General features: G+C 39.7%; 2 protein-coding genes and 1 non-coding gene across 4 annotated transcripts in view; 2 read left to right on the top strand and 1 right to left on the bottom strand.

Annotated features, from left to right (window-relative positions):
* Positions 1-5,939, top strand: part of LOC122881935 (A disintegrin and metalloproteinase with thrombospondin motifs 16) — a 53,718-nt gene extending 47,779 nt beyond the window's left edge. The window contains exons 19-24 of the mRNA XM_044208723.1: positions 1,986-2,190; positions 3,075-3,269; positions 3,423-3,479; positions 3,767-3,982; positions 4,179-4,326; positions 4,485-5,939. Of these exons, the coding sequence (XP_044064658.1) occupies positions 1,986-2,190; positions 3,075-3,269; positions 3,423-3,479; positions 3,767-3,982; positions 4,179-4,326; positions 4,485-4,600 (937 nt within the window). The 3' untranslated portion in view covers positions 4,601-5,939. The remainder of the gene's footprint in view (positions 1-1,985; positions 2,191-3,074; positions 3,270-3,422; positions 3,480-3,766; positions 3,983-4,178; positions 4,327-4,484) is intronic.
* A 5,224-nt stretch (positions 5,940-11,163) lies between these two features.
* trnae-cuc lies at positions 11,164-11,235 on the bottom strand. The gene has a single exon. It is a non-coding gene; the product is annotated as a tRNA-Glu (tRNA).
* Positions 11,236-11,721: 486 nt separating this feature from the next.
* ice1 (KIAA0947-like (H. sapiens)) lies at positions 11,722-22,167 on the top strand. Of its 2 annotated transcripts, none has more exons than XM_044207260.1 (20): positions 11,722-11,973; positions 12,165-12,223; positions 13,137-13,248; positions 13,464-13,540; positions 13,628-13,665; positions 13,792-13,874; positions 14,036-14,112; positions 14,353-14,390; positions 14,521-14,603; positions 14,702-14,738; positions 14,977-15,033; positions 15,128-15,211; positions 15,364-15,722; positions 16,281-18,857; positions 19,421-19,589; positions 19,877-20,037; positions 20,368-20,558; positions 20,675-20,775; positions 20,887-20,985; positions 21,337-22,167. In XM_044207260.1, the coding sequence occupies exons 1-20, from the start codon at positions 11,878-11,880 to the stop codon at positions 21,516-21,518; spliced, it is 4,680 nt and encodes a 1,559-aa protein (XP_044063195.1). In that variant the 5' UTR covers positions 11,722-11,877; the 3' UTR covers positions 21,519-22,167. The 2 variants fall into 2 exon arrangements, with proteins under 2 accessions (XP_044063195.1, XP_044063196.1); XM_044207261.1 differs by having other exon boundaries at positions 13,464-13,534.
* The last annotated feature ends 589 nt before the right edge of the window (positions 22,168-22,756 follow it).

A 22,756-nucleotide genomic window follows, 5' to 3' on the forward strand; every position in this document is an offset into this window, starting at 1 on the left:
ACAGTGTGGATGTGCACTGATATAAGCAGAGAAACACCCACACTCTGCCCCTGGTGAGCATCTAGACAGCGTCATTTAGACTACAGAGGCTATCTGACACCCTTTCCACATGACATCTGATCCCCTGTGCTTCTGTCCAGAGAGTGTGATGCTTACTCATCCTCCAATAAAACATACAAATAATAGTCAAGGCAAAGATCACAAGGTGGTCTATAACTTGATATTGAATTAATCAGTATAATATGTCTTTTCCCACAGTAGGTCAGATGACTATATTTTACTTTTCTGTGCAGAAACTGATATCTGAGATGTAACTAAGTGATGTAAGACAGCCAAAATAAGATTTTATTAAGTATGCCAGTATGATGTCATACTGCAAGTTGTTAAATGTTCTTACATAATAAATCCACAATATCAGCTAACCACTACAAGCTTGTGTGTTACATCATAGAAATCCTATATAGTTTAAGTATTTAAATATTTACGGGGAAATACAAAACAAGAAATACAATATGTATTGAATTTCCTCTCTCTTGAAGCCAACAATGTAAGCGTAATGTGTCCAAATATGAAGATGGACAAAAAACGACACAATGTGGGTCTAAAAATTGTTTTAGCTGGTCTTCTACTTGCATTTATTTATGTATTTAATGGTACCATGAGCTCCTATTTCTGTGCCAAGGGCCAATGAATATCATGCCAGCATGTTAAATATCTTACATGTATGTGTTGATCACTCGTTAAATGTTTAACGTAAATAGCTTAATAGAAATTTTCATCTCTACATTCCCCTCATCCTCCCTTAAATCATCCTTTGATGATACTACAGTGTGTTTGTTCATCCTGGCAAGCCATAACATATATAAGACCAGATGGAATTTCTCCATCTGTATTTATTTAGATTCGATAGTGCATGTATTATGCCCTTTAGAGCTATACTCTCTAATCTCATCCTCCTTATACAACATTCCAAGCAAGTGATGCACCAAATTATTACAAATAAAGTTTAAAATGTTAATATATACAACTTGATGTGCTGACAGCAATGTTTTTGGGTTGTTTGGGGTAGATCTTAGGAGGCTGGGTGGGTACATTGGGGTGAAGTTAGGGAGAGGATGACAGAGTGTGTGATGAGGAATTGAGCTGCCTGCACATTGAGTATGGGGTTACTTGGGATATATGCAATGAAGCTTTGAGGAAGAGAGAAGGAACTGGAGGCTTGGGGATTAGGCGACTTAGACATCTGGTCTACCAAGGCACAGTGTTGAACAAAATGCACTAAAAATAACATAAACTGCACTGTCCCAAACTGATCACTCATTAGGGTTGTGTGTCTAAGATGCATTAATATGAAGGATGCTTAATATATATCTTGATAAAGCCATGTTTTTGTATTGGCAACATATGTATATGTTAGGAGTATACATTACAAATGGAGGTAATTATGAGATAGATATGTGGTTATATGTTTAGTTTTTAGTGGTGATGAAGGCAGAGTTTAGGCAAGGAGGGGGTTTAAAACTGTGCAGTGAGGTTTAAGTTACAGTTTTAAAGCCTGGTATTTCGGCTGTTCTGACTTGCTCTGAAGCCAGCCAGCCATGAACAAATGTCCAACACCCTATAGAGTTTGGCCTGCAACACTCCAACGTGTCTGAGGTCAGCGATATAAGAAGACTGTCTCAGAGATGGATTCTCCTATTTTCATCTTTATATTTATTACTCACATTATTGGTATTGTCTGCCAAGGTGTCTGTGAAAAGGTGCTTTGCTCCTGTAAATGAAGAAAAATACATGTTTCAAAAGAGTTAAGAGCCATTTAAACTTTTGTTATACATACAGTAAATTCTTGGTTTTACAGTCACTTCTATTTTGAAGCATTTGAAGAAGAATTATTGTGTCATTTGTGAACTCCCGCAGGCCTGTCTGAATGAGTGATTGAGGCGCTGTGCATGTTGACTCAGCGGGTTTGTGCTGTGTTGTCCCAGCTGGTCTGTAGGAGAGTGGGGGCTGTGCAGCCGGAGCTGTGGAGGAGGGCAGCAGACGCGGCAGGTCCAGTGCGTCCAGAGAATCAGCCAGACCAAGGTAGACGACCTGGCCGACTCTCACTGTGCCCAGCCCACCCCAGCCAGGAGGCAGGGCTGCAACACACACAGCTGTCCAGCAGTGTGGAGCACTGGGCCGTGGTCACAGGTAGGCATGTGTGAAAGTGATCTGCCACCGCCGTGTAAGAATGGGAATTTTCAATGTGCTTACACATATGTAAGTCAGTACAGGCATACTGCTGTCGTAGTTATCCACAGCAGAAAAAAGCACTTCAAAGTTGCACACTTGCCATTCAGCCTAAAGAGCTCTACACACTGTGTTGTTAAGTGAACCCTAGCATTGATGGCTTCACCACATTTTATGACAGTGATCTCAGTGGCTTTAAACTATGAATGTGCCCACTGAGACCTCTTGTGTTTTGTTCTCTGTCCAACTCCTATACATTGTGCGTGGTGACTTGTCTCACTGTTAAACTTTTTTAACTGCCATTTTACCCCAAATATCCTCAACTACCTGCCACAAATGGTGTCCAGTTTACTTCCTCCCTGGTACACTGGTGTAGTGCGTCACAGCCCCCTGTTTCTTGGATGTGGTGAAACACTTTCAAGATTTTGATTTAGGCGGTGCCATAAGATTTGTGCATAGGATCAGAATGAATATTGGGGGAAATGTTGGACTACCTTAAAGGAATTTTTAAGGTAGTAAAGCACAATAAGTCACTGTGTGGAGAATGTGAATATATTGTTGCCATGCTAAAATGCTTTCTGTGCATAGCTGGCTTGTTAAGATCCTTGGCCTGACATTTTTTTCTGTGCTATTGTCATTTAATAGCTACATTAAATGTCAAATCTTGAATTCATTTTGACAAATCCTTACTTATAGAGGAAATAATAATATAATGGATGTACTACAAATGTACTAGAAAAATTTGTCATAATCAGATGATCTACCAGTCAAAAAGACAAAGGTATAGCTTAAGGCATTTCAGGACATAAACTTTTATCATTATCATGTTTCTGTTCATGTGGCAGTGTTCTCGTAAGTGTGGCAACGGCTTGAGGAAGAGGACAGTGCTGTGTACGAGCACCAACCCAGGTGCCCAGACTCACACGCTGCCAGACAGTGTGTGTGCGGGCCTGCCGAAACCCGCCAGTCAAGAATCCTGTTTCATCAAACGCTGCCAGAAACAACGCAAAGTCCAGTGGTTTGTCTCCACGTGGCAAGAGGTAATTCAAGAGCAGTTGTAAAAAAAAATATGAAATCAAAATAAATACTGCAGTAGTAATGCAGTATGTAAAATAATTTTTTTAGCTAATGTAAATATGTTTTCTCTCTCCATTTCTTCTCTTTCTTTCTTCTTTCCTTCTTTGATCGTCCAGTGTTCAGTAACATGTGGTCGTGGCTATCAGGCACGCTTCATCAAATGTGCAGAGAAGGTGTGTATTGTACTGTGTACTTCATTTACTTAAATATAGCAAAATGTCTATTCCTAGTTAATAAATAACTTTAAACATTAATTGTGACAATTTGCTACTTTAAATTCTCATCTCTTTAAATCTCCATTTGTTATAATTTAGGTTTTCCTTTTTTTTCTTTACTGTTATGTATGTGAAATACATACAGCGCTATAGATTTTATTGCACAGAATAGTTTTCTTGAGGGATTGGTGTTATACAGTGACATCTTGTAGCTCGCACAAATATTTTGGGTTTCCATAATACAGGACACTGCAGGAAAATACAGAGAGCTTGCTGCCAAGAAGTGCCACCATGTCCCCAAGCCCGCAGTAGAGCTCCAGAGGCCCTGCATCCTGGCTGAGTGCCCCGTCCGCACTACCCCACCAGTCCACCGATGGAGCATGTATCATCGCACCTATCCACCTCAACCCCTCCCTCAACCTCCACCTCGAGCAGAATGGCACTCATCTCCTTGGTCTCAGGTACGTTAACTTAGAGCAGGTTTACATAGCTGAACTATGCAAGGAGCACTGCATTGCATTATATGTCTGAAGAGTTTCTGCTTTGTTAATAGTTACTTTATAAGTTTGACAAGAGAGGGAGCATTGAATGTGTTATTCATAGTTCATGATATTCATAGTATCCATCATCAAGGTTTCGTTTCTCTGTACTCTACAGTGCACAGTGACATGTGGAGGAGGAGTGCAGGCCAGGACGGTCCAATGTCTGGTCCAAGGGAAGCCTTCTCCTGGCTGTGCCCTCCATCTTAAACCCTCAATGTCCCAGGCCTGCAACACCAACTTCTGCCCACAACCTGAGAAGAAAGGTACTGAAGCTCTAACATAATGTAGTGCTACTTTGATGCTTGTATACAAACTAAAACTGCACTTCATGTAATGTGTAGTCTGAATAGAGTTATCTTAAAATACCCTGTCAGAATAGAAACAAGCTTTCATGAGTCATTTTTCCCCCTTTTTTCCACAGACCTTACATGTAGGGATTACTTCAACTGGTGTTACCTGGTGCCCCAGCACGGAGTCTGCAGCCACAAGTTCTATGGCAAGCAGTGCTGCCAATCCTGTTCAAATTCAAACCTATAATCATACGGAGTGACTCTGTCTGTGACACAGACAGATAGGTAGTTAGATAGACAAAAGACTATATTTGACGTCCATGCTTGAAAAGACAGTGGTTTTGCTATAAGCGTGTGGCGAGCACTGAAAAACAAATGGCATTTCAATGGAAGTGCAAGAGAGTTGCAGTGCCCTTTCTTCTCCCTGTGATGCCGGACATCTGGATACAAGAACTTGATGCTGACAGCACTACACAGGAATGTGATCAGGACAGTACAAATAAAGGAGAGAATTATGAGGAAGAACTAGCTAAATGGGAATCTTGATTAAAGCGAGTAGGACTGACATGTCCAAATGAAACTGAAAACCTGAAAAATCCCAGCTTTGTTTATATACTATATGTAATTGAACAGATCTGTACCCAGGACAACCAACATCTTCCAGTCAACCAAAGGCAGGCCAACAGAGAAAAACGGTTGACGAGGTTTCAGGCACTGCCACGCAACAACATATGATGCGCCCAGTCTGCACTGCAATTCGTGATCAATTGGAAATCTGGGGTCTGATAATGAAAAGGGAAGTTTCAAAGAAACAAGCAAGAATTTTACTCTAAGGCTTGATAAAAAACAGGGTCGGAATAATCAAAGTGGGCTTCCTCAATAGCTGGACAATAGCAGGAAGCTTTGTAATGTCATGTAAAAGAAAAAACTAAATGCATCATACATGAGAGAACTATTCTGAGATGGGTCAAGGCTGTGTGAACTGACTTTCATACTCAGTGGTGCTACAACGTTGTCTTCTGTCACCAACTCAATGTGAAATCCTCAAGTTTCAGGAAAGAACAAATGAATTGTGTGACCCATGTACAGTATTGTTTGTTTTATTTATTGGCTTTACAATACAGCATTGCTGGAAGACTGTATTAATAAGCAGTATAAATGTGTACTTTTATTACTCTACCCTAAGCCCATTACCTTTACATTTTGTATCATGTTTCATAGGATTTCATGCTGACAAAATTCACCTTTTTTATTCAAAACATTTAAAAATGTTGATGCTGTGATGTCAAAAGCCCAATTCAGCAATGTCAACAATGATTGGTGATCATTTACAACAGCTGTCGAGTGGAAATAACAAAAGGTATGAGCAGGCTGCTTGAAGAGTCACTGCTCCATTTTTCCATTACATTGCCCTACATTATTACACATGTCATGTATTGCATGCATTGATATGGCACAAAAATAATGCATTATATATTGGTTATGGTTTAAAAGCAATGACAGATGATGGCTAATGCTATTTCAATGTGATTTTTACAGTGTAAATGAAATAACAATAAACAAATGTGTGTCACGTCAGCATCTCAGATGTGGCATGAGTCCTGATTTCATTCTTTTCAGCTGTCATGTATTCTTGCTAAGGGAGGGAAAAAATCTCAGGAAGGGAACTTGATCCCTTCAATCATACTTTTTTGGCTAAAGTCTTCAACTGGGCATGATATTGTCATCATGCCCTGACAAAGGATTTTTCTTTCAACAAACTGCAAACAACAAACTGTGACTAGGGGAACTCTATCTCCACAATGCAGAAAAGTAGACCAGTTTAGGTTTGATGCAGGCTTAGCTAGGTTTACCTCAGGCCTAGTCAGTTGCTAGTTTAGAAATTGTAACCTGCCATAATAATTTTTGCAAACGTGTTTAGTTTCCTTCATTTGTTCTTTTGAAGCCCTTTAACTGTGTGATTGATGCAATACCACCACACTACAGATTAGCGTTATATATCATACCATAACATAACATCATGAAACAAAAATAAATGGCTCAGCTCTAGGCTCTAGTCCTCAGTCTGCAATGGAGTGCAGCACATAAGCCAGCACCCTGGCTAACAGTAATGCCATTGCGGTATTAGCCATTTCAACACCTATGACATAAAGTGTCTGGGCTTTACTCTTTAGTCATTCCTCAACAAGTCAAGGAGCCACAGATGCTCAAAACAAAATCCTCATTGTCATAATCCCAGAGGCACAGCCCTAAAGCCTTCAGAGAGAGAGTGAGGGAGGATAGAAGAAGAGTGGAAGAAGACAGAGAGAAATTAAGTAGAGAGAAAAAAGGGAGGAGGAAGTCAAGTCAATGTAAGCTCATTCACATTCATCAAATGTGAACAAAATAAAATAAGACATGAATACATATTGAAATACATATTAAAAGAAAAACAAATTCATCCATAAATCCATCCCCTGCCCACCCACCAACATAAACATACCCACCCACATATACCCAAAAAGAGTGAGAGTGAGAGAGAGAGAGAGAGAGAGAGAGAGAGAGAGAGAGAGAGAGGGACCGATGGCGGGCAGACAGGCAGACAGACAGAAGCACTAGCTAGTCATAGGCCTGAGAGAACAGGTAGGTCTTAAGGTGACACAGTTGTGGTACATCTTATATCATCAGGCAGTTTGTTCCAGAGAGTGGGCCCGTAATACCTGAATGCACTGTCACCAGATTTACTACTGATCATGGGTACAGTTAGGAGACCAGTGTCTGATGATCTGAGGGTTTGTAAGCAGTGAGCAGATCAGAGATGTATTTAGGAGCTAGACCATTAAGGGATTTGTGAACAGTGGGCAATATTTTGAAATCAATTCAGCATTTTATCAGAAGCCAGTGAAGTGATCTAAATATATGAGTAATATGTTTTTCTTGTTCCAGTGAGTACTCTGGCTGCAGCATTTTGAATGAGCTGGAGCCATCTCACAGTCTTTATGAGGAGTCCAGCAGGAAGGGCATTACAGTAGTCTAGCCTGGAGGAGATAAATGCATGAACCAGTTTTTCAGCCTCTGACTGAGACAAGATGGATTTATATTTTTTTAGGTGATGAAATGATGTTCTAGTTATACTTGTAATGTGTCTTGTGAAGTTTAGTTCTGAATCCAAGATAACACCTAGATTTCTAACCTGCTCACTGGGTTTCAGAGACAGCGAGATCAGTTTGGAGTGGATCTCCTGTGTCTGACCTCTAGCACCTACCACAAGGATCTCAGTCTTGTCTTTGTTTAACTGCAGAAAGTTTTAGGCCACCCAGTGTCTAATCGGGTCGAGGTTACCATGTGAGAGTGAAATATATAATTATGCATCACTAGCATATGAATGGTAAGATACATCGTGCCTCTGTATGATGGAGCCAAGTTGCAGCATATAGAGATTAAACAGTAATGGGGCTAGAACGGAGCCTTGTGGGACCCCACAACAAATTGCCAGCTGTTTGTAGACAACCTTTTCAAGTATTTTACTAAGAAAAGGGATATTGGAGATTGGCCTGTATAGTTGCTTATCACAGATGGGTCTAAGTTGTTCTTTTTCACTAGTGGTGCAATAACAGAATGCTTGAGGGAGGAGGGGAAGACTCCTGATTGTAAAGAACTATTTACAATATTTAGTATGTCATGTGACAGACAGTGGAATACACGTTTGAAGAATTTTGTGGGAACCGGGTCAAGGGAGCAGGTGGAGGAGTTTAACTGCTGTATCACCTCTACTAAATCATTAGCGGTAGTAGGTGGAAAATGATGCATTGTTTCCATGGTGGTATAATGATGTAGGGGCAGAGGCAGCCCAGATCCATTAGTATATGAAATTGTTAGATTTTTCCTAATATCAGCGACTTTTTCCTGGAAGAAGGTGGCAAATTCATGACATTTGATGAGACAAGAAGATCTCGGCAGGCATTGATCTTGTTGGGTTTAGCAGTTTATCAATAGTGGAGAACAGAGATTGAGCATTGTTTTGGTTATTATGTATTATCTGAGAAATGTTTTCATTTCATTGTTGTAGCTCTTAAGTGCACTTTTAAAGATTTCGAGGTGGACCAGCAGCTTGGTCTTCTGCCACCTACGCTCAGTCTTCCGGCAGGTTCTCTTAAGCATTCTTATTCTTACCCCATTTCTCCAAGGTGATTGATTTGATTGATTGATTTTTGTGGCTGCAATGCTATCAATAATTTGACCAAGAACACAGTTGAAGTTATCCACCATGGCATTGAATGAAGCCAGGGTGGGGGTTGCTGTATCAGCATATTGACTGATAAACATACCTATTGCATTTTCATGGATAAAACGCTTAAGTGTGGTTCTGACTGCACTGTCGTGCTTAGGGAGCCAGGTCATATTAAAAAATATGCAGAAGTGGTCTGAGATGCCAACATCTACAATGGATGTAACTGTAATATTTAGCCCCTTTGAGATAATCAGGTCAAGTGGGTGGCCTTTTTTGTGAGTAGGCCCTGTAACATGTTGTGAGTGATTCTAAGAGATCAGTGAACTGTTTTGTATCTGGATTGGGGTTATCAGTATGAATGTTGAAGTCCCCTGAGATGACAATGCAGTCAAATTCAACAAAGATTTTGGATAGACACTCACTAAATTCCTCCAGGAAACAGTGTTTATGAGGGTGATACAGTGTTATTAGTAGTGTAGAGGATACAGATTTACAAACAACAACATCTTCAAAGGATGAGAAATTGCCAAAAGAAATGTTATTAAAGCTTAAATTATAGCCCCCTCCGTTGCATCTTGCGCAATGTACAACATTGAAATTCTGTCAACTCTTTGTTACCAGTTTCATCCAACCAGGTCTCTGTGAGTATAATGCAATCAAGTTTGTTGTTGCATATAATGTCATTAACGATGAAAGTTTTGTTGGATATGGATGTGACATTTAGCAGTGTCAGAAATTGTTAGTGGCTGCAGCAGCAACTGGATATGACATGGCAGGTTTGACATGGACAAGGTTCTGATGGCTGACTGATCTAGGTGATGTTCTACTGCAGTTATGTCTGTCGTGGATTATTATTGAAATAGTATATGCCGGTGTTGGATTTTCACTATAGGGAAAACTATGAGAATAATCCTTAATCTCACGGCTCACTGACCTTCATGCGGTAAATGCCTTGCAGGAATGTAGGAAGGGAGGAAGGACATCTCTGTATTTGGTGCTGTCATAGAAAAATGCTGTGAGAAAGAGAGGGAGTGAGCCAGAGGGAGAGGTGGGTATAGAGAGAAAAGGGGGTTTTCCTCCTTGTCAACCACCTCTCTGCAGTTGATTTATAGTTGGTCAGATGTGGGCACTGTGTTACTGTCTGTGTGTTTTTGTGTGTGTAGACACTGTATTACTGAATAAATGTGGGCCAAGCAAATGTTTGCAAGACATTCAGAGATGCAAAACTGTTTTATTAATTAATGACAGTTTGCTGACAAAAGCAACACCCTACACCCACCCACACAAACACACACAGAGTCAGATTACTCTAGCCCTCCAAGTTTCTGGAATGTACTGTCATCAGCCACTTTGCAACCCTGTCAAGTCAAAACTCAATCTGAAGTAGAAGAGAAGAGACACAAATATCAAAAATCTGTTCTGTGTTCAAAATGTTTAAATCGTGAGCTCTGACAACAATCAGTGGGTTTCACTATTGTGTTAACATTAAAAATTAACTGCAACAGAAGTGGGGCAGGAAAACACCTATATTAAAGGGGTAATTATGCTATCAACAACAAGGATTTATTGCTTTAGTGACTTATACTTTGACTTTCATTAGACAGCAAATGTATCTCCACCTCACTCTGAAGAATTTGCTACAGCATTTTAACAAAGAAAAAAAGAAGAGGAGAAAATCCAACCACACAAGAAGAAAGGGATTAAGAGGATGAAGCATTTTTGTTTATACAAAGATAGTGATCAGACACAGGTTTCCTGTAGATAACAAAGGTGATCGAGACAAATCTGGCAACATCCAAAGTGTTACCTAACCCATGTCAGGTAACAGAAGAGAGTATCTGTCAGAGAGAGACAGGAAGAGAGAAAGCATGCCCAACACTCCCCTTTCCACTTTAAAGAAACTATGCTATCTCTGACTGCATCTGTTTGGAGAGAGTTGGCTCTTTAGCCTTGAGGCCACACTCAGAAGGTTCATCTGAAGTTACAGGGTTATTATCTTTCCATCAGGATGCACCTACAGCAATCTCCCAGCACCTTTAATTGCTTCCTCTCAGCTATTGGAATCACCAGGCTGGAGACAACCTGCTGCCACAGTAATTTTGGAGCAAAACAAACTCATCTCAAAAGAAGTTATTTCTTTAAAAATCTTTTTAAATTCAGAGATATAATGACCTCCAAAGTGTTTTTGTAGAAACTTTGATTTTGTAACTGGACCTTGACCATCTCAATTTATACGTTTGTATGTCTAATAGTAAACAAATGGGAAACTGTTTTTTAGCCATTAATTTTTGGGCTCTAGCGGAGTAGTTGAGCTCTGTGTGTGTGTGTGCTGCTGTACAACAGTACCCTCTGCTGACTATATATAGAAATTAAACAACACATTGAAGCAAAGAAATAACACTTAATACAAACAACTACAAGTACTGGTTACACAATGTAATGTCATTTAGAGGCTTAGGACGGGTAACATCGTGAGATAGCTTAACTTCCGTATTTACAATCATTCGCCAACCACTTCACTTCTAAGAGGAATGCGAATTGGACGGGTAGAGGGTTTCATAACCCAATATATCAAGGTTTCTTTCGATGCTCAAAAGAAGTTCCCTGACCGGGAATCGAACCCGGGCCGCGGCGGTGAGAGCGCCGAATCCTAACCACTAGACCACCAGGGACTGCTAAACTTTGCAAATATCTCCGATTCATGTAACTCATAACTCAGATCTTTACACTGCCGTAGTGAAGTGTAAAGTCAGGTAGTTAGTTCAGTACTTAATGAAATGTGTTTAACTCACTGAGGTATGCTATGCCTATGGGTTGTCAGGTGTGTATGAGTTTGAAAACATAAAATAGACTATCAAACTTTAAACTGTACAGTGAGTATACTGTCTAAACTAGACGGTTACACAGTCACACCACCCCTACTGGCCGGTATACACTGTGGCGCATTTGTATCGGTAACGCCCCCATATGCCATAATGAACTGCCTGAAGCAAAATCCGAATGACCGGAGACATCGTATTTTGGCCGACAAAACAATCAAATATACAACTGAACACCTGTCTTACTCATATTCAATTGAATACATACCACAATTTAAATTTGCTTACAACGTAGAGAGAAATATTTAATTTTAAGTTGACCGGCATTTCACGAAGCTCCCCTTGTGGGGTCCTGGCTTGGGTCCTTGGTCAACGTGCTAGACGCGAAAATGTGAAGTTGTTTTGAACCTGCCTAGAATTTGTGTCACCAGGACATGGTCGTCAATTAATGTTATATGAAATAACGGCTGTGAGTGTTTCGGAATTTGTCTTACCATGATGCCAGGGGACAGTCAGTCCAAAACGGTAACGTTAGCAATCGCCGCGGACGCGACGGTTGGAAACTGTCAAAACTGCTCTGTTTTGCACCAGGTCAGATCATCTTTCTATGACAGAAAAGTAAATTAAGAAGTTGTCTTTCATTTTTGCAGACTGAACATAAACAGTTTCCGACGATTGTGACACGATTCATGTATTTTTATCTTATCAGCGCAAGTGAACTTTTGGTAATTGTGAATTTCCCTGTTTGTTTTTGTTTTGTTTCTTTCCGTTTCTTTATACAGAGCATGAACGAGTATGTGTCGTCATTTCTGGCACTGAAACAGAAGATAACGGTTTCGGAGTGAGTGTCACATCTCATCATAAATAAATACAATTAGCTAGCCATGACATTAAATCGGACACTAGCCATAGTCTTTTGAAATATCTAGCACCGGTCAATATTCAGGAAATACATTTTGTACTGAGATTTCTATGGACCCCGGGCAGGTATCAGGTGTAACGTTAAGCTAGCTAAGTTGAATAGTAATAATTTGTACGAACTAGCTGTTAGCTAATTATGCATTTCCCCCCTAACGTTTCTTAACGTATGTGTTGTCTATGGGAATTTCTCTTAGTAAAATACCTGGTTAAACACGAGTTTTAAGTGTTGAACCATGCGATTTTGAATAACTTTACTAACTATAGTCACACATCGATATCTAGACTTTTGTGTGATATTTGCAATCATTTTTCCCCCATATTGCACTCCACTAACTGTAAGCTAACTACAACTGTTTTCCAACTGGCTAGCAGTACTTAACCTTTGTTGTAGTTTTCGTTTGTTTTGGCGGATTATCTGTTAAGTATATCATATGATAGATACCCTCAACATGCATTTTATAATGCCATCAGTGGGGGAAAAAAAACGTTTGATCACTGTGTTTGTGGTTTCTAAGTGATTGGAAATATTTGAAAGGGAATGTTTAATATAGGAAATTGACTCTGGCTTTTGAAAAAAGAGTGACTCCATGTGCTTATCTTCCTGTGTAGATACCTTGATAAATGGTGTGAGTATGAATGTAAATGAATTGTTTTATGCTGAAACATAATCTAGAGACGGGTATATCTTTGAAAACCAAGCATCAACCAACAAAATTAGTGCAAAGACACCAGTCAGTTGCTTTATGAAGAATACATGCACACAGACTATATCTTCTTTCATGTTGCATGCAGCTGGTATTAACACATTCATGTCCTTAACATGTTCTACGCAGTGACACAATCAGGCTTCAACAACAGCTGGAAGAGCTGCAGATCAGATTGGTTACTTTGGAGAAAAAGACAGCAGATCATGAATCTGTGCAAGCAGAACTAGAAGAAAAGAAGGTATGCCCTTTCTCTGTAGAATCCCATTTGAAGGATATTCCATCTGATGGTAATAATGTATCTTTCTCTTAATATTAGTGCTACAACACAAAATCTGCCCATCTCTGAATAAGTTTCCCCAACTTTTTCTGAAACTTTGTGTTATTTAGTTTAGGTTTTTTTGTTTTTGTTTTGTTTTTTCCTGCTGTCATGCTGATATTCACACTGTGTTATAGGGTGCACTTAAAGCCTATGGACAAATGTCTGAAGAGATGGAAAAATTGAGGCAGGAAAACAACAAGACAATGTCAGAGTAAGAAATAATTATGACAGATAATGATATTATAATGGTATTATCTTTGTGGTAAAATGTTAACTAGTATTTCTTTATATCCCTCAGGAATAAGAAGCTTGTGGACCAGCTGAAGGATGTGAAGGGTACTTTACATTCACATGCTGTAACTTTTACCAGTGAAGTGTTGCATAGTTTGTAAATAATAATTTGTTAAAAATGTGTTAAATGCACCCCTGATTTTTTTGTTAAATTGTCTTTCAAACCCTTAGAACTGACAGAAACACAGTCACTTGAAAATGCGCAGCTGAAGAGGGAAAAGGCTGCAATAGAAAATGATTTGCTGAAAACACAGGTAAGCCAAAAAAAAAAAGGTGCTCTCCAAATACCCTTGAGTCATTTTGTTTTGCTGCAATAATGAATGGACCATTGTTCTCAGCGGCTTTAAAAATATCTGCTCAAATGTAGCTCAGAAAACTTCATAACCTTTGTAAATTTTTATTTTCACCTGTCTAGACATCTTTGAAGAAATCTCAGGCACAAGCAGATCAAGTTGACAAACTGATAGAGGAGAACGCCAAGACAACAAGCATGTAAGAAGTTACACTTGCTTTAGAGATGTGTTTTTTTTATTTTTTTTTAAATAGGACATTAATGAGTCATGTCTCTCTCTCTCTCTCTCGGTGTGTCTTTTTGTGTTATTCATTAGACTTTAATTAACTTTGTGCTACATTATGATTATTCATGGTTTGTTGTTTATTGTCTTTTGTTTGAGAGAAAATCATGTAAAACAAATTATGCTAAAAGATAACATGCTGTTTTCTCATCAACAGAAATGAAAGCCTTGAAAAAAAAGTTAGACTGCTCGAAGGTTGGTATTGAAAATTGGATTTCACGCAATATAAAGAATTACTTTATGTTCATAAGGATGTCTTGGGTCTGTGATTATATGACAACTCTTGTTGGTGGTTTAGTGATACATATTTTTGTCCTTATTTCAGACTCAGTTTGCAAACAGAATCATCAAATATCCCAACTGACCAAAGAGAAGATCCTGCTAGGGAGAAATATTGATGACCTCCAGGTTCAGTAATGACCTTTATAAATGGCAAATTGGTGAAAATATTTTTATATGCTATTGAATTGACCTTTTCTTTATGTATAATTTCAATTCATTTGTAGATGAGACTGATGAAACTGGAAAGAGAAAGGAGTAAAGGTAAACAAGCAACAGCTTAATTTACAAATACAGTGTTACAATGATTTCTTATTCTGCTGTGGTCAGATCTTGTTTTTTGAAGAAGTTGGCTTTTCAGAAAACATGAATGCTTTACCGTTTAACCTAGTTCATTTGATCTATCAAATGTTAATTTTTTTCCAATAACGGCAGCGTCTTTTTCTGACTTAAAATTAAATAAAGTTAAAATTGAAACAATATCCCAATTATTTCGCGACAGACTATAGGAGCACATCAACTCAAGCAAGTGCACCTGAAGAGCCTAAAGTTGACAAAGGTATGCAATTGGCTTCAGTTATAATTTATTACATTCATTTGACAAGCTAATCACATGCATTAACCTTAAGCGTGTGATTGTGTCTGTTTTTCAGAAAAGTTCCGGATGCTGCTAGAGAATTTGTGGGCATGTGTAGAACCTCAGCAGCACCACTCTGCAAACCTGTTGCACTTACCAGGTGAGGCGTCATTAAGCCCTCTTGTATATCTGTGTATTATTACTGACATAACTCAACAAGTGTCCTCACTTTTTGGTTATAAAAGTTTTGTTTGTATTTCTTTCACCATTTTGCATGCATGCAATCCTCTTGTTTTATTCTTGCAATTTCAGAGTCCAGCTCCAAGCAAGTTCTACCCTCCTCTCCACAAAACAGACTGCACTCACACCTGAGTAACATGTCCCAGTCTACTCCTCACAAGATCAGTGAATCCCACAGTTACCCCATGCAGGCAAAAGCCACTTATACAGAGTTAAAACCCTCTCCTCATGGACAGAAAGCCATCCAGCGCCAGGCATCTCTGCAGTCAACAAGTGCCAAGAAGAAAACAGACACTCTCAAAAAGAGCAAGCGATTGTCCAAGGAACACAAAACTGAGGAGGCATCTACTGACTTGTGCAGCTCTGAAGTTGAGGAGATAATGGCATTGTTTAAACCAATGCTTCCCTGCATATCACCACTACTAGATTTGGTGAGAATTCAGTTATGTTTTATGCAAATGCTTTTTTAAACAACTGACTAATGTGCGCCTTCCCCTGTTTTCATTCATGATGTTAAGATGCTGTGTTGCAATCTCATATATGTACGAAGCAAGTATTCTTATTATAATCACAGTGAATGAACAAGCCATTTAAAATGAAGTCACAGAAGATAGAATGTAAAATCACTTTCCAAAATGTATGTTTGTGTCAACTACTAGTTCAAGACACCGTACTGTTTGGATGGTGTGTCATTGTGAATAGACTGAATTTAATTATAATCAATTAAGAAACACCCAAAACATAGATTTTTCTTGTATAACTCAAACTTTTAATTTATGTTTGTGAATATACATGTGATTTATATGTTGTTTTAGTAAAACACAAGTTTGTCACACCAAAGCTCCTGTAATGTAATTCCAAAGTGGTCACTTTAGCATTGGCATTTTTCTTGCCTTCTGATTAGCCTGGTCCTTCTCAAATGCCATGGTGGTTGTATCTTACTGCAAATTACATCCTTCTTTCTTTCTTTCTTTCTTTCTTTCTTTCAGGACACAGAAATGGAATCCATGGAGACAGATGATGGAGAAAAGGAAAACCATCCCAAACCCAAACCCTGTGATGACTCTGTTCCTCTTCAACAAGAGGAGTCCTTACTCATCACAACATCAGTGTCAAGTCACTGTCCAAAATTTTCTGTAGTACCAACAGAGGAGAATGTGGACTTGCCAACACAGGACGTGGAACACATTTCCAGTGAAAATTACTGCAAAGACTTGGGACAAAATGAGTTGAGTGGTATTACTATTATGAAGGACAAAAGCAGTACAGATGGTGAAGAAGTGCATCTTCAAAAAGACATGCAGACTAACCAGCAGCCAGCAACTGTGCATTTAGTATCAGCATCAGCATCTTCTTCTTCTTCCACATCAGACATAACACTTTTGGTTGAGGTTGTGTCATTAACCACTGAAAGTCAAGAACCATCCTTCAGTGTCAGTCCCAATAGCAGTGGCGCCAATAGAATCTCTGAAACTGAAAATGCTTTAGGAAAGGCAAAGGGAGATCAGTCAGAGACTATTACAAAGATGGATGTAGACACAAGCCCTAGTGATGTTACTGGTGCCAAAACAGTCACTCCTGATGGTGGAGAGTCACACAGAAGAAGTGATACAATTGTAATCTCTGAGGAAGGAGGAGATGTACAGCTAGTTACTTCATCTGTTTCTTCTTCAACATTCATTGACTCTGAGAGAGACACTGAGGTTGCAAATACAGAAAATGGTTCAGAGATGGGAAAAGGTCTTCAGGACTCTTGTGGTTTAGGACAGGGCAGTCAAGATGCCACAGTCTTTAAGCCCCAGGAGAATAAAGGGTGTCAAAGGGATAAAGACGTGCCAGAAGATAGCCCCTGTTTGTCAAGCAGCAGTGACATCAGTAGTGTCTCAAATAAAAATGCTGAACAGAGGCCTGAAAATGATGCATCCATAAAACTTCTTGGGGAGGAAGGTGGGAGTGAAGCACAAGGAACTGGAGGAGTTGATGTAACAGCATCTCCCTCAGAGTCAAATGCTGGTAATAGACCCCCGTCTCCTCCTAAGTCTCCACTGTTGAAGATGGAAAATGATGACTCCCGTGCTGTCCAAGAATCTGGTCAAGCAAATGTTGAAACTCCTTCAAAAAAGGATGTTGACATAGAGACATTGAACAGCGAAATACTAGCTGATCATAGGCCTTCCCTTTCTGCCTCCCAAGAGATAAAGACTGTTAACTGTGAATCTTTGAAAGAAAGTACACATTCTCTGTGCAGGCAGTTGAGTCCGACATGTCTGTTTCCCACTGTAAACCTGCAGGCTTTGGAAACTCACCTCAAGCCAGAAATATTTAATGGCGTGTTTAATGTTAACATTAAACACATTTTGACGAATAAAAAAACCCTACAGCCTGTGCCCAATTTCGAGGAAGAAGATGTAAAGGCTGTTGTCACAGACTTGCCTCAGGACAGCATAGAGGCAAGTAACCAAGTGAGCAAACCTAAATTGGGCACTGTTGGTCCTACTACCTCATTAAAGCAGAGTGCTGCTGCCACAAGTGGACAAAATAAATGTTTGGAGTCATGTACAAATGTGCTTGAAAAACAAAGCCCACAAATGATCAGAGAGGAAGAACCTAGTCCAGTGGCAGGTTCAACTACAGCTCAACCACCAGAATGCATAGGCCAAGTTCGCTCTGAAATGGGCCCTCCACTTCCTCGTCTCCTAACCCCTCTGAGCACACCTCCAAAGGCGGGCAAATCGATCAATCCAAGGCAGGCAATTGGGAAACTCTTATTTCCCTCACCCATGGATAGATTGGCTTCGCCTACAACTCCTGTCCAGACACCAAACAGTCAGCAGCTGAGTTCCTCATCTCAAACCAGTCCACTCCTTCCAAACGGAGTCCCCTCATCACCACTTCAGTTCGGCTCTGCCACTCCAAAACATGCCGTGCCGGTCCCAGGCCGCCTGCCCTTGACAGTAATGAACTCTTCCCCGTCGTCTTCCTCCAGTCCATCTCAGGAAAACTCCATGAGGATTCTTGACACCATGTACCCAGAGCTCTCTGCCCATGCCCGAACTCTGAGCATTCTCAGAGGGAATGTCAGTCTCAGCATTTGTTCATCAGAGAGTGGAACATCACCTCCAACAACCCTCAGTCAGATGTCTGGCTTTAAAACCATTAACTCCACTTCAACGGCCTTCACCAAGACTGAGATGAGAGGAGAAAAAAGACAGGCCATCAGTTTGCCTCAACCTAAAAACAGAAAATGCCTCAGGCTAGATAACTGCTCTCCTACTGTCAGTCGCAAGCAGGCGCCTTCCTCCTCCTCAAACAGTGGAGAGGAGACCACCTCACCCCAGACTCTGACACTCAGTCAGCTCAAAAATGAGGCAGCCTCTCCATCCATGGAGGGTGGAGAACCTGCAGAACAAAATCTTATAGTTAGCTTTTTAAAGAAAATTGAAAACCAGTGTTTTGATCTATTGCCTGTGATCCAGAGCCACCTGTATGTTGGTAACCTGCCAAAAAAGCCTGTCTTGAGAGATGAGGAGAAGGAGGTTATCTCTGAGATTTGCCAAAGCAGCTCGGTGAGTGTACTTGTTTACTGGGCTTATATATTGAATTGTTTCTTGCCACTGACCTAATTCTGACCCTCTGGTCACTTTGCATTGTTTTTCCACTATAAGTAGTAGAGTATATTATTGTTCATGTGATCCCTGTGAGGTTATTTGGTACACACCTGATTTCAAATCTCACAAATCTACATTGATTCTACAACTGAATCAAACTGAAGGGGTGAACATGTGTTTAACTCCATACACGTGTGACATAAACACACCCTATTTTAATAGGGGTGTAACTCTATTCTAACTATTCTACTACAAATACTTTGGGTGCTAACTTAAACAAAACTCCTGGATGTCTATCCAAATTCCCATTGATTCTTATTCAAATTATGACGGTGAGGATCATTTTGTATTCACCGGCAGTCAGAATTACAGGAAAATGTTGACGCCATGTGTTGACCAGATGCAGTATCTCTAGAAATCAAGGAGAGAGGAGGGAGATCTTTTCTTTATCTTTTGTTTTCAAAAGTCTGCGTCCATGTGAAAAGAACTTTACGTGCATGTTTTCTTACTTTTGTCTTCAGCTGAAGGCAGATGATATGATTTTGGCCATCCTGAACAAACTGAAAGCAGAGAGAAAAGACCTCAGCAGAAACAACATGCAGTCCCTCTGCAGAGTCTACACAGGGATCTGCAGACAGAAGAGAGACTGGGAGAAGGCTCACATCCTGGCCTACAGCATTCTCACAGAAGGTTAGCAATTTGTGTCATACTGTATTTCTTAAAGCTCTCACACACCCTTGATAGTGTTTAACTTACTGTGGCCAATTAAGCCCTTTCTCTCAACTGTGACTTCCTGTATTGCACATGGATGTTTTGTTTTGTTTTTTCATTCAAAGCCATTGTACTCTTATTACAAGTCAAACTCACTTGTTTTTATAGTGCGTTTGACTTGTTTCATCTTTATGCCACCTTAGGCACAACTTAAGCTTACATTTGATGAACGCTTTTTCTTTTTTATTGTGTCATCCCTCCTGCAGATTTCCCTGACTCTGCTAAGCTGATTTTGTTCATGGTGACAACATGGCCCAATGTTCTCTCACACAAAAGTTCTCTGTGCCAGGCAATACATGCTGTCACCAAACTGAAAGCACAAGAAAACCTCCTCAGTTGCCTTTCAGCATTCCTTGGTTGGGAGAAGGTGAAGTATTTATAGAGCTGGGTTTCTACATTTATCATGTTTCATATATTATTTTACTCAAATCTTGCTTGTCTGACATATATCCTCCAACTTTCAAAATGAGTGACTGATGCAAACATTGGCATTTTATTCATTTCTTGTGAACTTTAGACACTTTCGAGGGCATGTTTGCTTTATACAATGTTTGATTTCTAACCTCTGTGACCTTAGTTTAGAGTCAGTTCATTCTCTTTTATCACATCATGTCTTCTTTCCCTGCTTTCCCATCTGTGTCCTTTCAAATTAAGTAGAATGAGCCTTCTAAAACCTAATCTCCCTTTATCGCTGCAGAGCCCTCCCTGTGACATTGACATGCTGATCTCCAGAACCCTCTCTGGTATTCGGTCCAGGTCAAGCCTGTCTTTCATTAAACACAGTCGGTACGGGGACGGCCTGGGGACTGAGGCTTGGGAACATATCTTCACACTGAACCTCCTTTGTACACACAAGAAGTGGAAGTGGACCTATGAAAATGTATTGGGGTATGTTCATTTTTCTGACTTAACCATACGGTTAATGATGTAATTTAATTCACAGTTGTATTCTAAGCAAGCACCCTGTGTAATCCTGTGCTAATCTGTTCATTTTGCTTTGACAGCAAGGAGTTGTGGCCATTAATGAACACTTGGGTGACACAGCCCAGAGATCAACAAGCACCTGTCTCTGATGTGACCGTCGCCACTGTTCTCCGACTCATAGGTCAGTTGCTTTGTTAATTCTCTTGGGTATTAACCATAACCTGAAGTGATGTGTAATTTAATGATCACCAGAGGACAGTTGAGAATTCTGTTGTCTTTTTGTTTTAAATAGGACGCCTTGGTCAACAGGGGATCAAAGAGAGGTGTGTTTCCTCTGTGGTAACTGTCGCCAACGTCATCAACATGTTTGGTAGGCATGGACAGACTGAAGGTATGAAATATGAGAAACCTTGGTGAATACAGAATGATTCAGTTTGGCTGTAACTAATACACAGCCTCTATTGTGTGCTGAGAGTGCTGCCAATTTCCCCCACACCTGCCTTTCATTGATCAGGATTTTTGACAATTACTTACCTGCATGTACTTAAGCAGATTCCACTATTTGTATCTCACCCTGACATGTTATATTATATTATGGTATATTTGCATGTTTGTATTCATTTGCCATAATTGTGCCAAATAAACTAAAAAGAAAATGTAATGCTTTGATGTGAAAGAGAACAGGTCATCCAGCAGATGTATTTGCATTAAGAATTCTAATCTTATATCTTTCTCTCCCCAGGTGTGCCATGGGAGGTCCAGTTAGCAGCCATCTACTGCATCTACGACCTGTCGCCCTGCAACCCCAAACAAGCCCTGGATGCCCTTGCAGGATGGAGAGGAGAAACATCTCAGAGCGTCCCTCCTGCTGTTACTAGCTGCATTAACCAGTTAGCCTCTGTCTGCAGACAGGTCAAGAGCTGAGAGAGACACACATGCTGTACAAAGCCACATAGTCGTGCACGTCAGTCTGTACCTATTTTAAAGACAGGGTGAATGAAAATCCCGCTGTGCACCTTAAAGTTCATTTTAACTTGCTGACTGGCAGCCTATGTTAGAGCTTTTGTGACTGTTCATGGTCCCAAATGGGTTTTGTGCTCCTCCTAATACAGGGTGTCTGGAGATTCATAGTAAGTCTTAAATTGAAATGTATTGTCAGACAGTTTCAGACATTTCATTTTTGTTTTGTTTTTTTATGTGCACTTCTACTTTAAAATGAACATGTCATTTAAATGTAGCAAATGGTTCCTAAATTTTTAATGTTACAGACATGTAAAATTTGGTTTCCTAAAAATTTTAACTGTCCACACCCTATAATAAATGTATTTGCATAACTCCCTGCCTTTTTGCTACACTCAGGTAATGTTCTAAAATATTGTAAAACCTGTACATGTGTGTTCTGGTTTAGCTGTGGCTCTGCTTTAATGTTTCTTCATTCAAGTGTTTGTAAATAGGAGGTATCAATGTTTGTATTAATGAAAAATAAGTTTGCCACAGTAAATGTCTTGTACAGTTTAAAGTTTCAGAGGTTATTTAATTTTTTCTAATTAAAATTTCTACATATTGAACCAAATAATGTCTGTTCTGGTGCATTCTCTCCTCACCTGCCTCAATAAATTGCCCTCTGGGGTTAAGAATTTAATATACTGACCTAATATGCATATTTCAACTGTGTGAGAATAAGTCATTTAAAAACCTCAAATTATGAAAAAAAAAACACGGCTGTTTGTACCTTATGGCTCAGTCATTTACCACAACATCAACAGTCAGAAAAAAAATGGTGATAAAGGCGGCGACTAACGCTACAGCAAAATTACTACTACTATCACGTTTTATCCTGCTGTCTGGTCTGTGTAAAATGGTGAAACACATAGAAGATACAATTTCCGGGGCTTGCATTCAAAATAAAAGCCCAAACGACATATGAAGCATAAAATTTTAAGTATTCTACCTATATCCATGTCAAGAAAACATTTCTTTTCTTATTTTGTGTATAATGTAAGTATATTTGTACAAAAAATATTTGTAGTCTATCGTCATTTTGTTTTTGGTGTGTTTGATATTATTTTTCAGAGGGGGAAAAAATAGTTTAGCTTCCGATTTTCCGGCCAGTATGTGAGTGGCTTGACGCATCTCTCAGTCCTGAGGGGTGTGTTCAAAGA

This window comes from Siniperca chuatsi, linkage group LG9 (genome assembly GCF_020085105.1).
Source record: "Siniperca chuatsi isolate FFG_IHB_CAS linkage group LG9, ASM2008510v1, whole genome shotgun sequence".
Taxonomy (NCBI): domain Eukaryota; kingdom Metazoa; phylum Chordata; class Actinopteri; order Centrarchiformes; family Sinipercidae; genus Siniperca; species Siniperca chuatsi.

What these genes read in the sequence shown, in the direction of transcription:
- ice1 (XM_044207260.1), top strand. Translation starts at nt 11,878, where the DNA reads ATGATGCCAGGGGACAGTCAGTCCAAAACGGTAACGTTAGCAATCGCC. An exon ending in ATGATTTGCTGAAAACACAG is followed by an intron (nt 13,875 to 14,035) that starts GTAAGCCAAAAA and finishes TCACCTGTCTAG; the next exon opens with ACATCTTTGAAGAAATCTCA. An exon ending in CTACAGCATTCTCACAGAAG is followed by an intron (nt 19,590 to 19,876) that starts GTTAGCAATTTG and finishes TCCCTCCTGCAG; the next exon opens with ATTTCCCTGACTCTGCTAAG.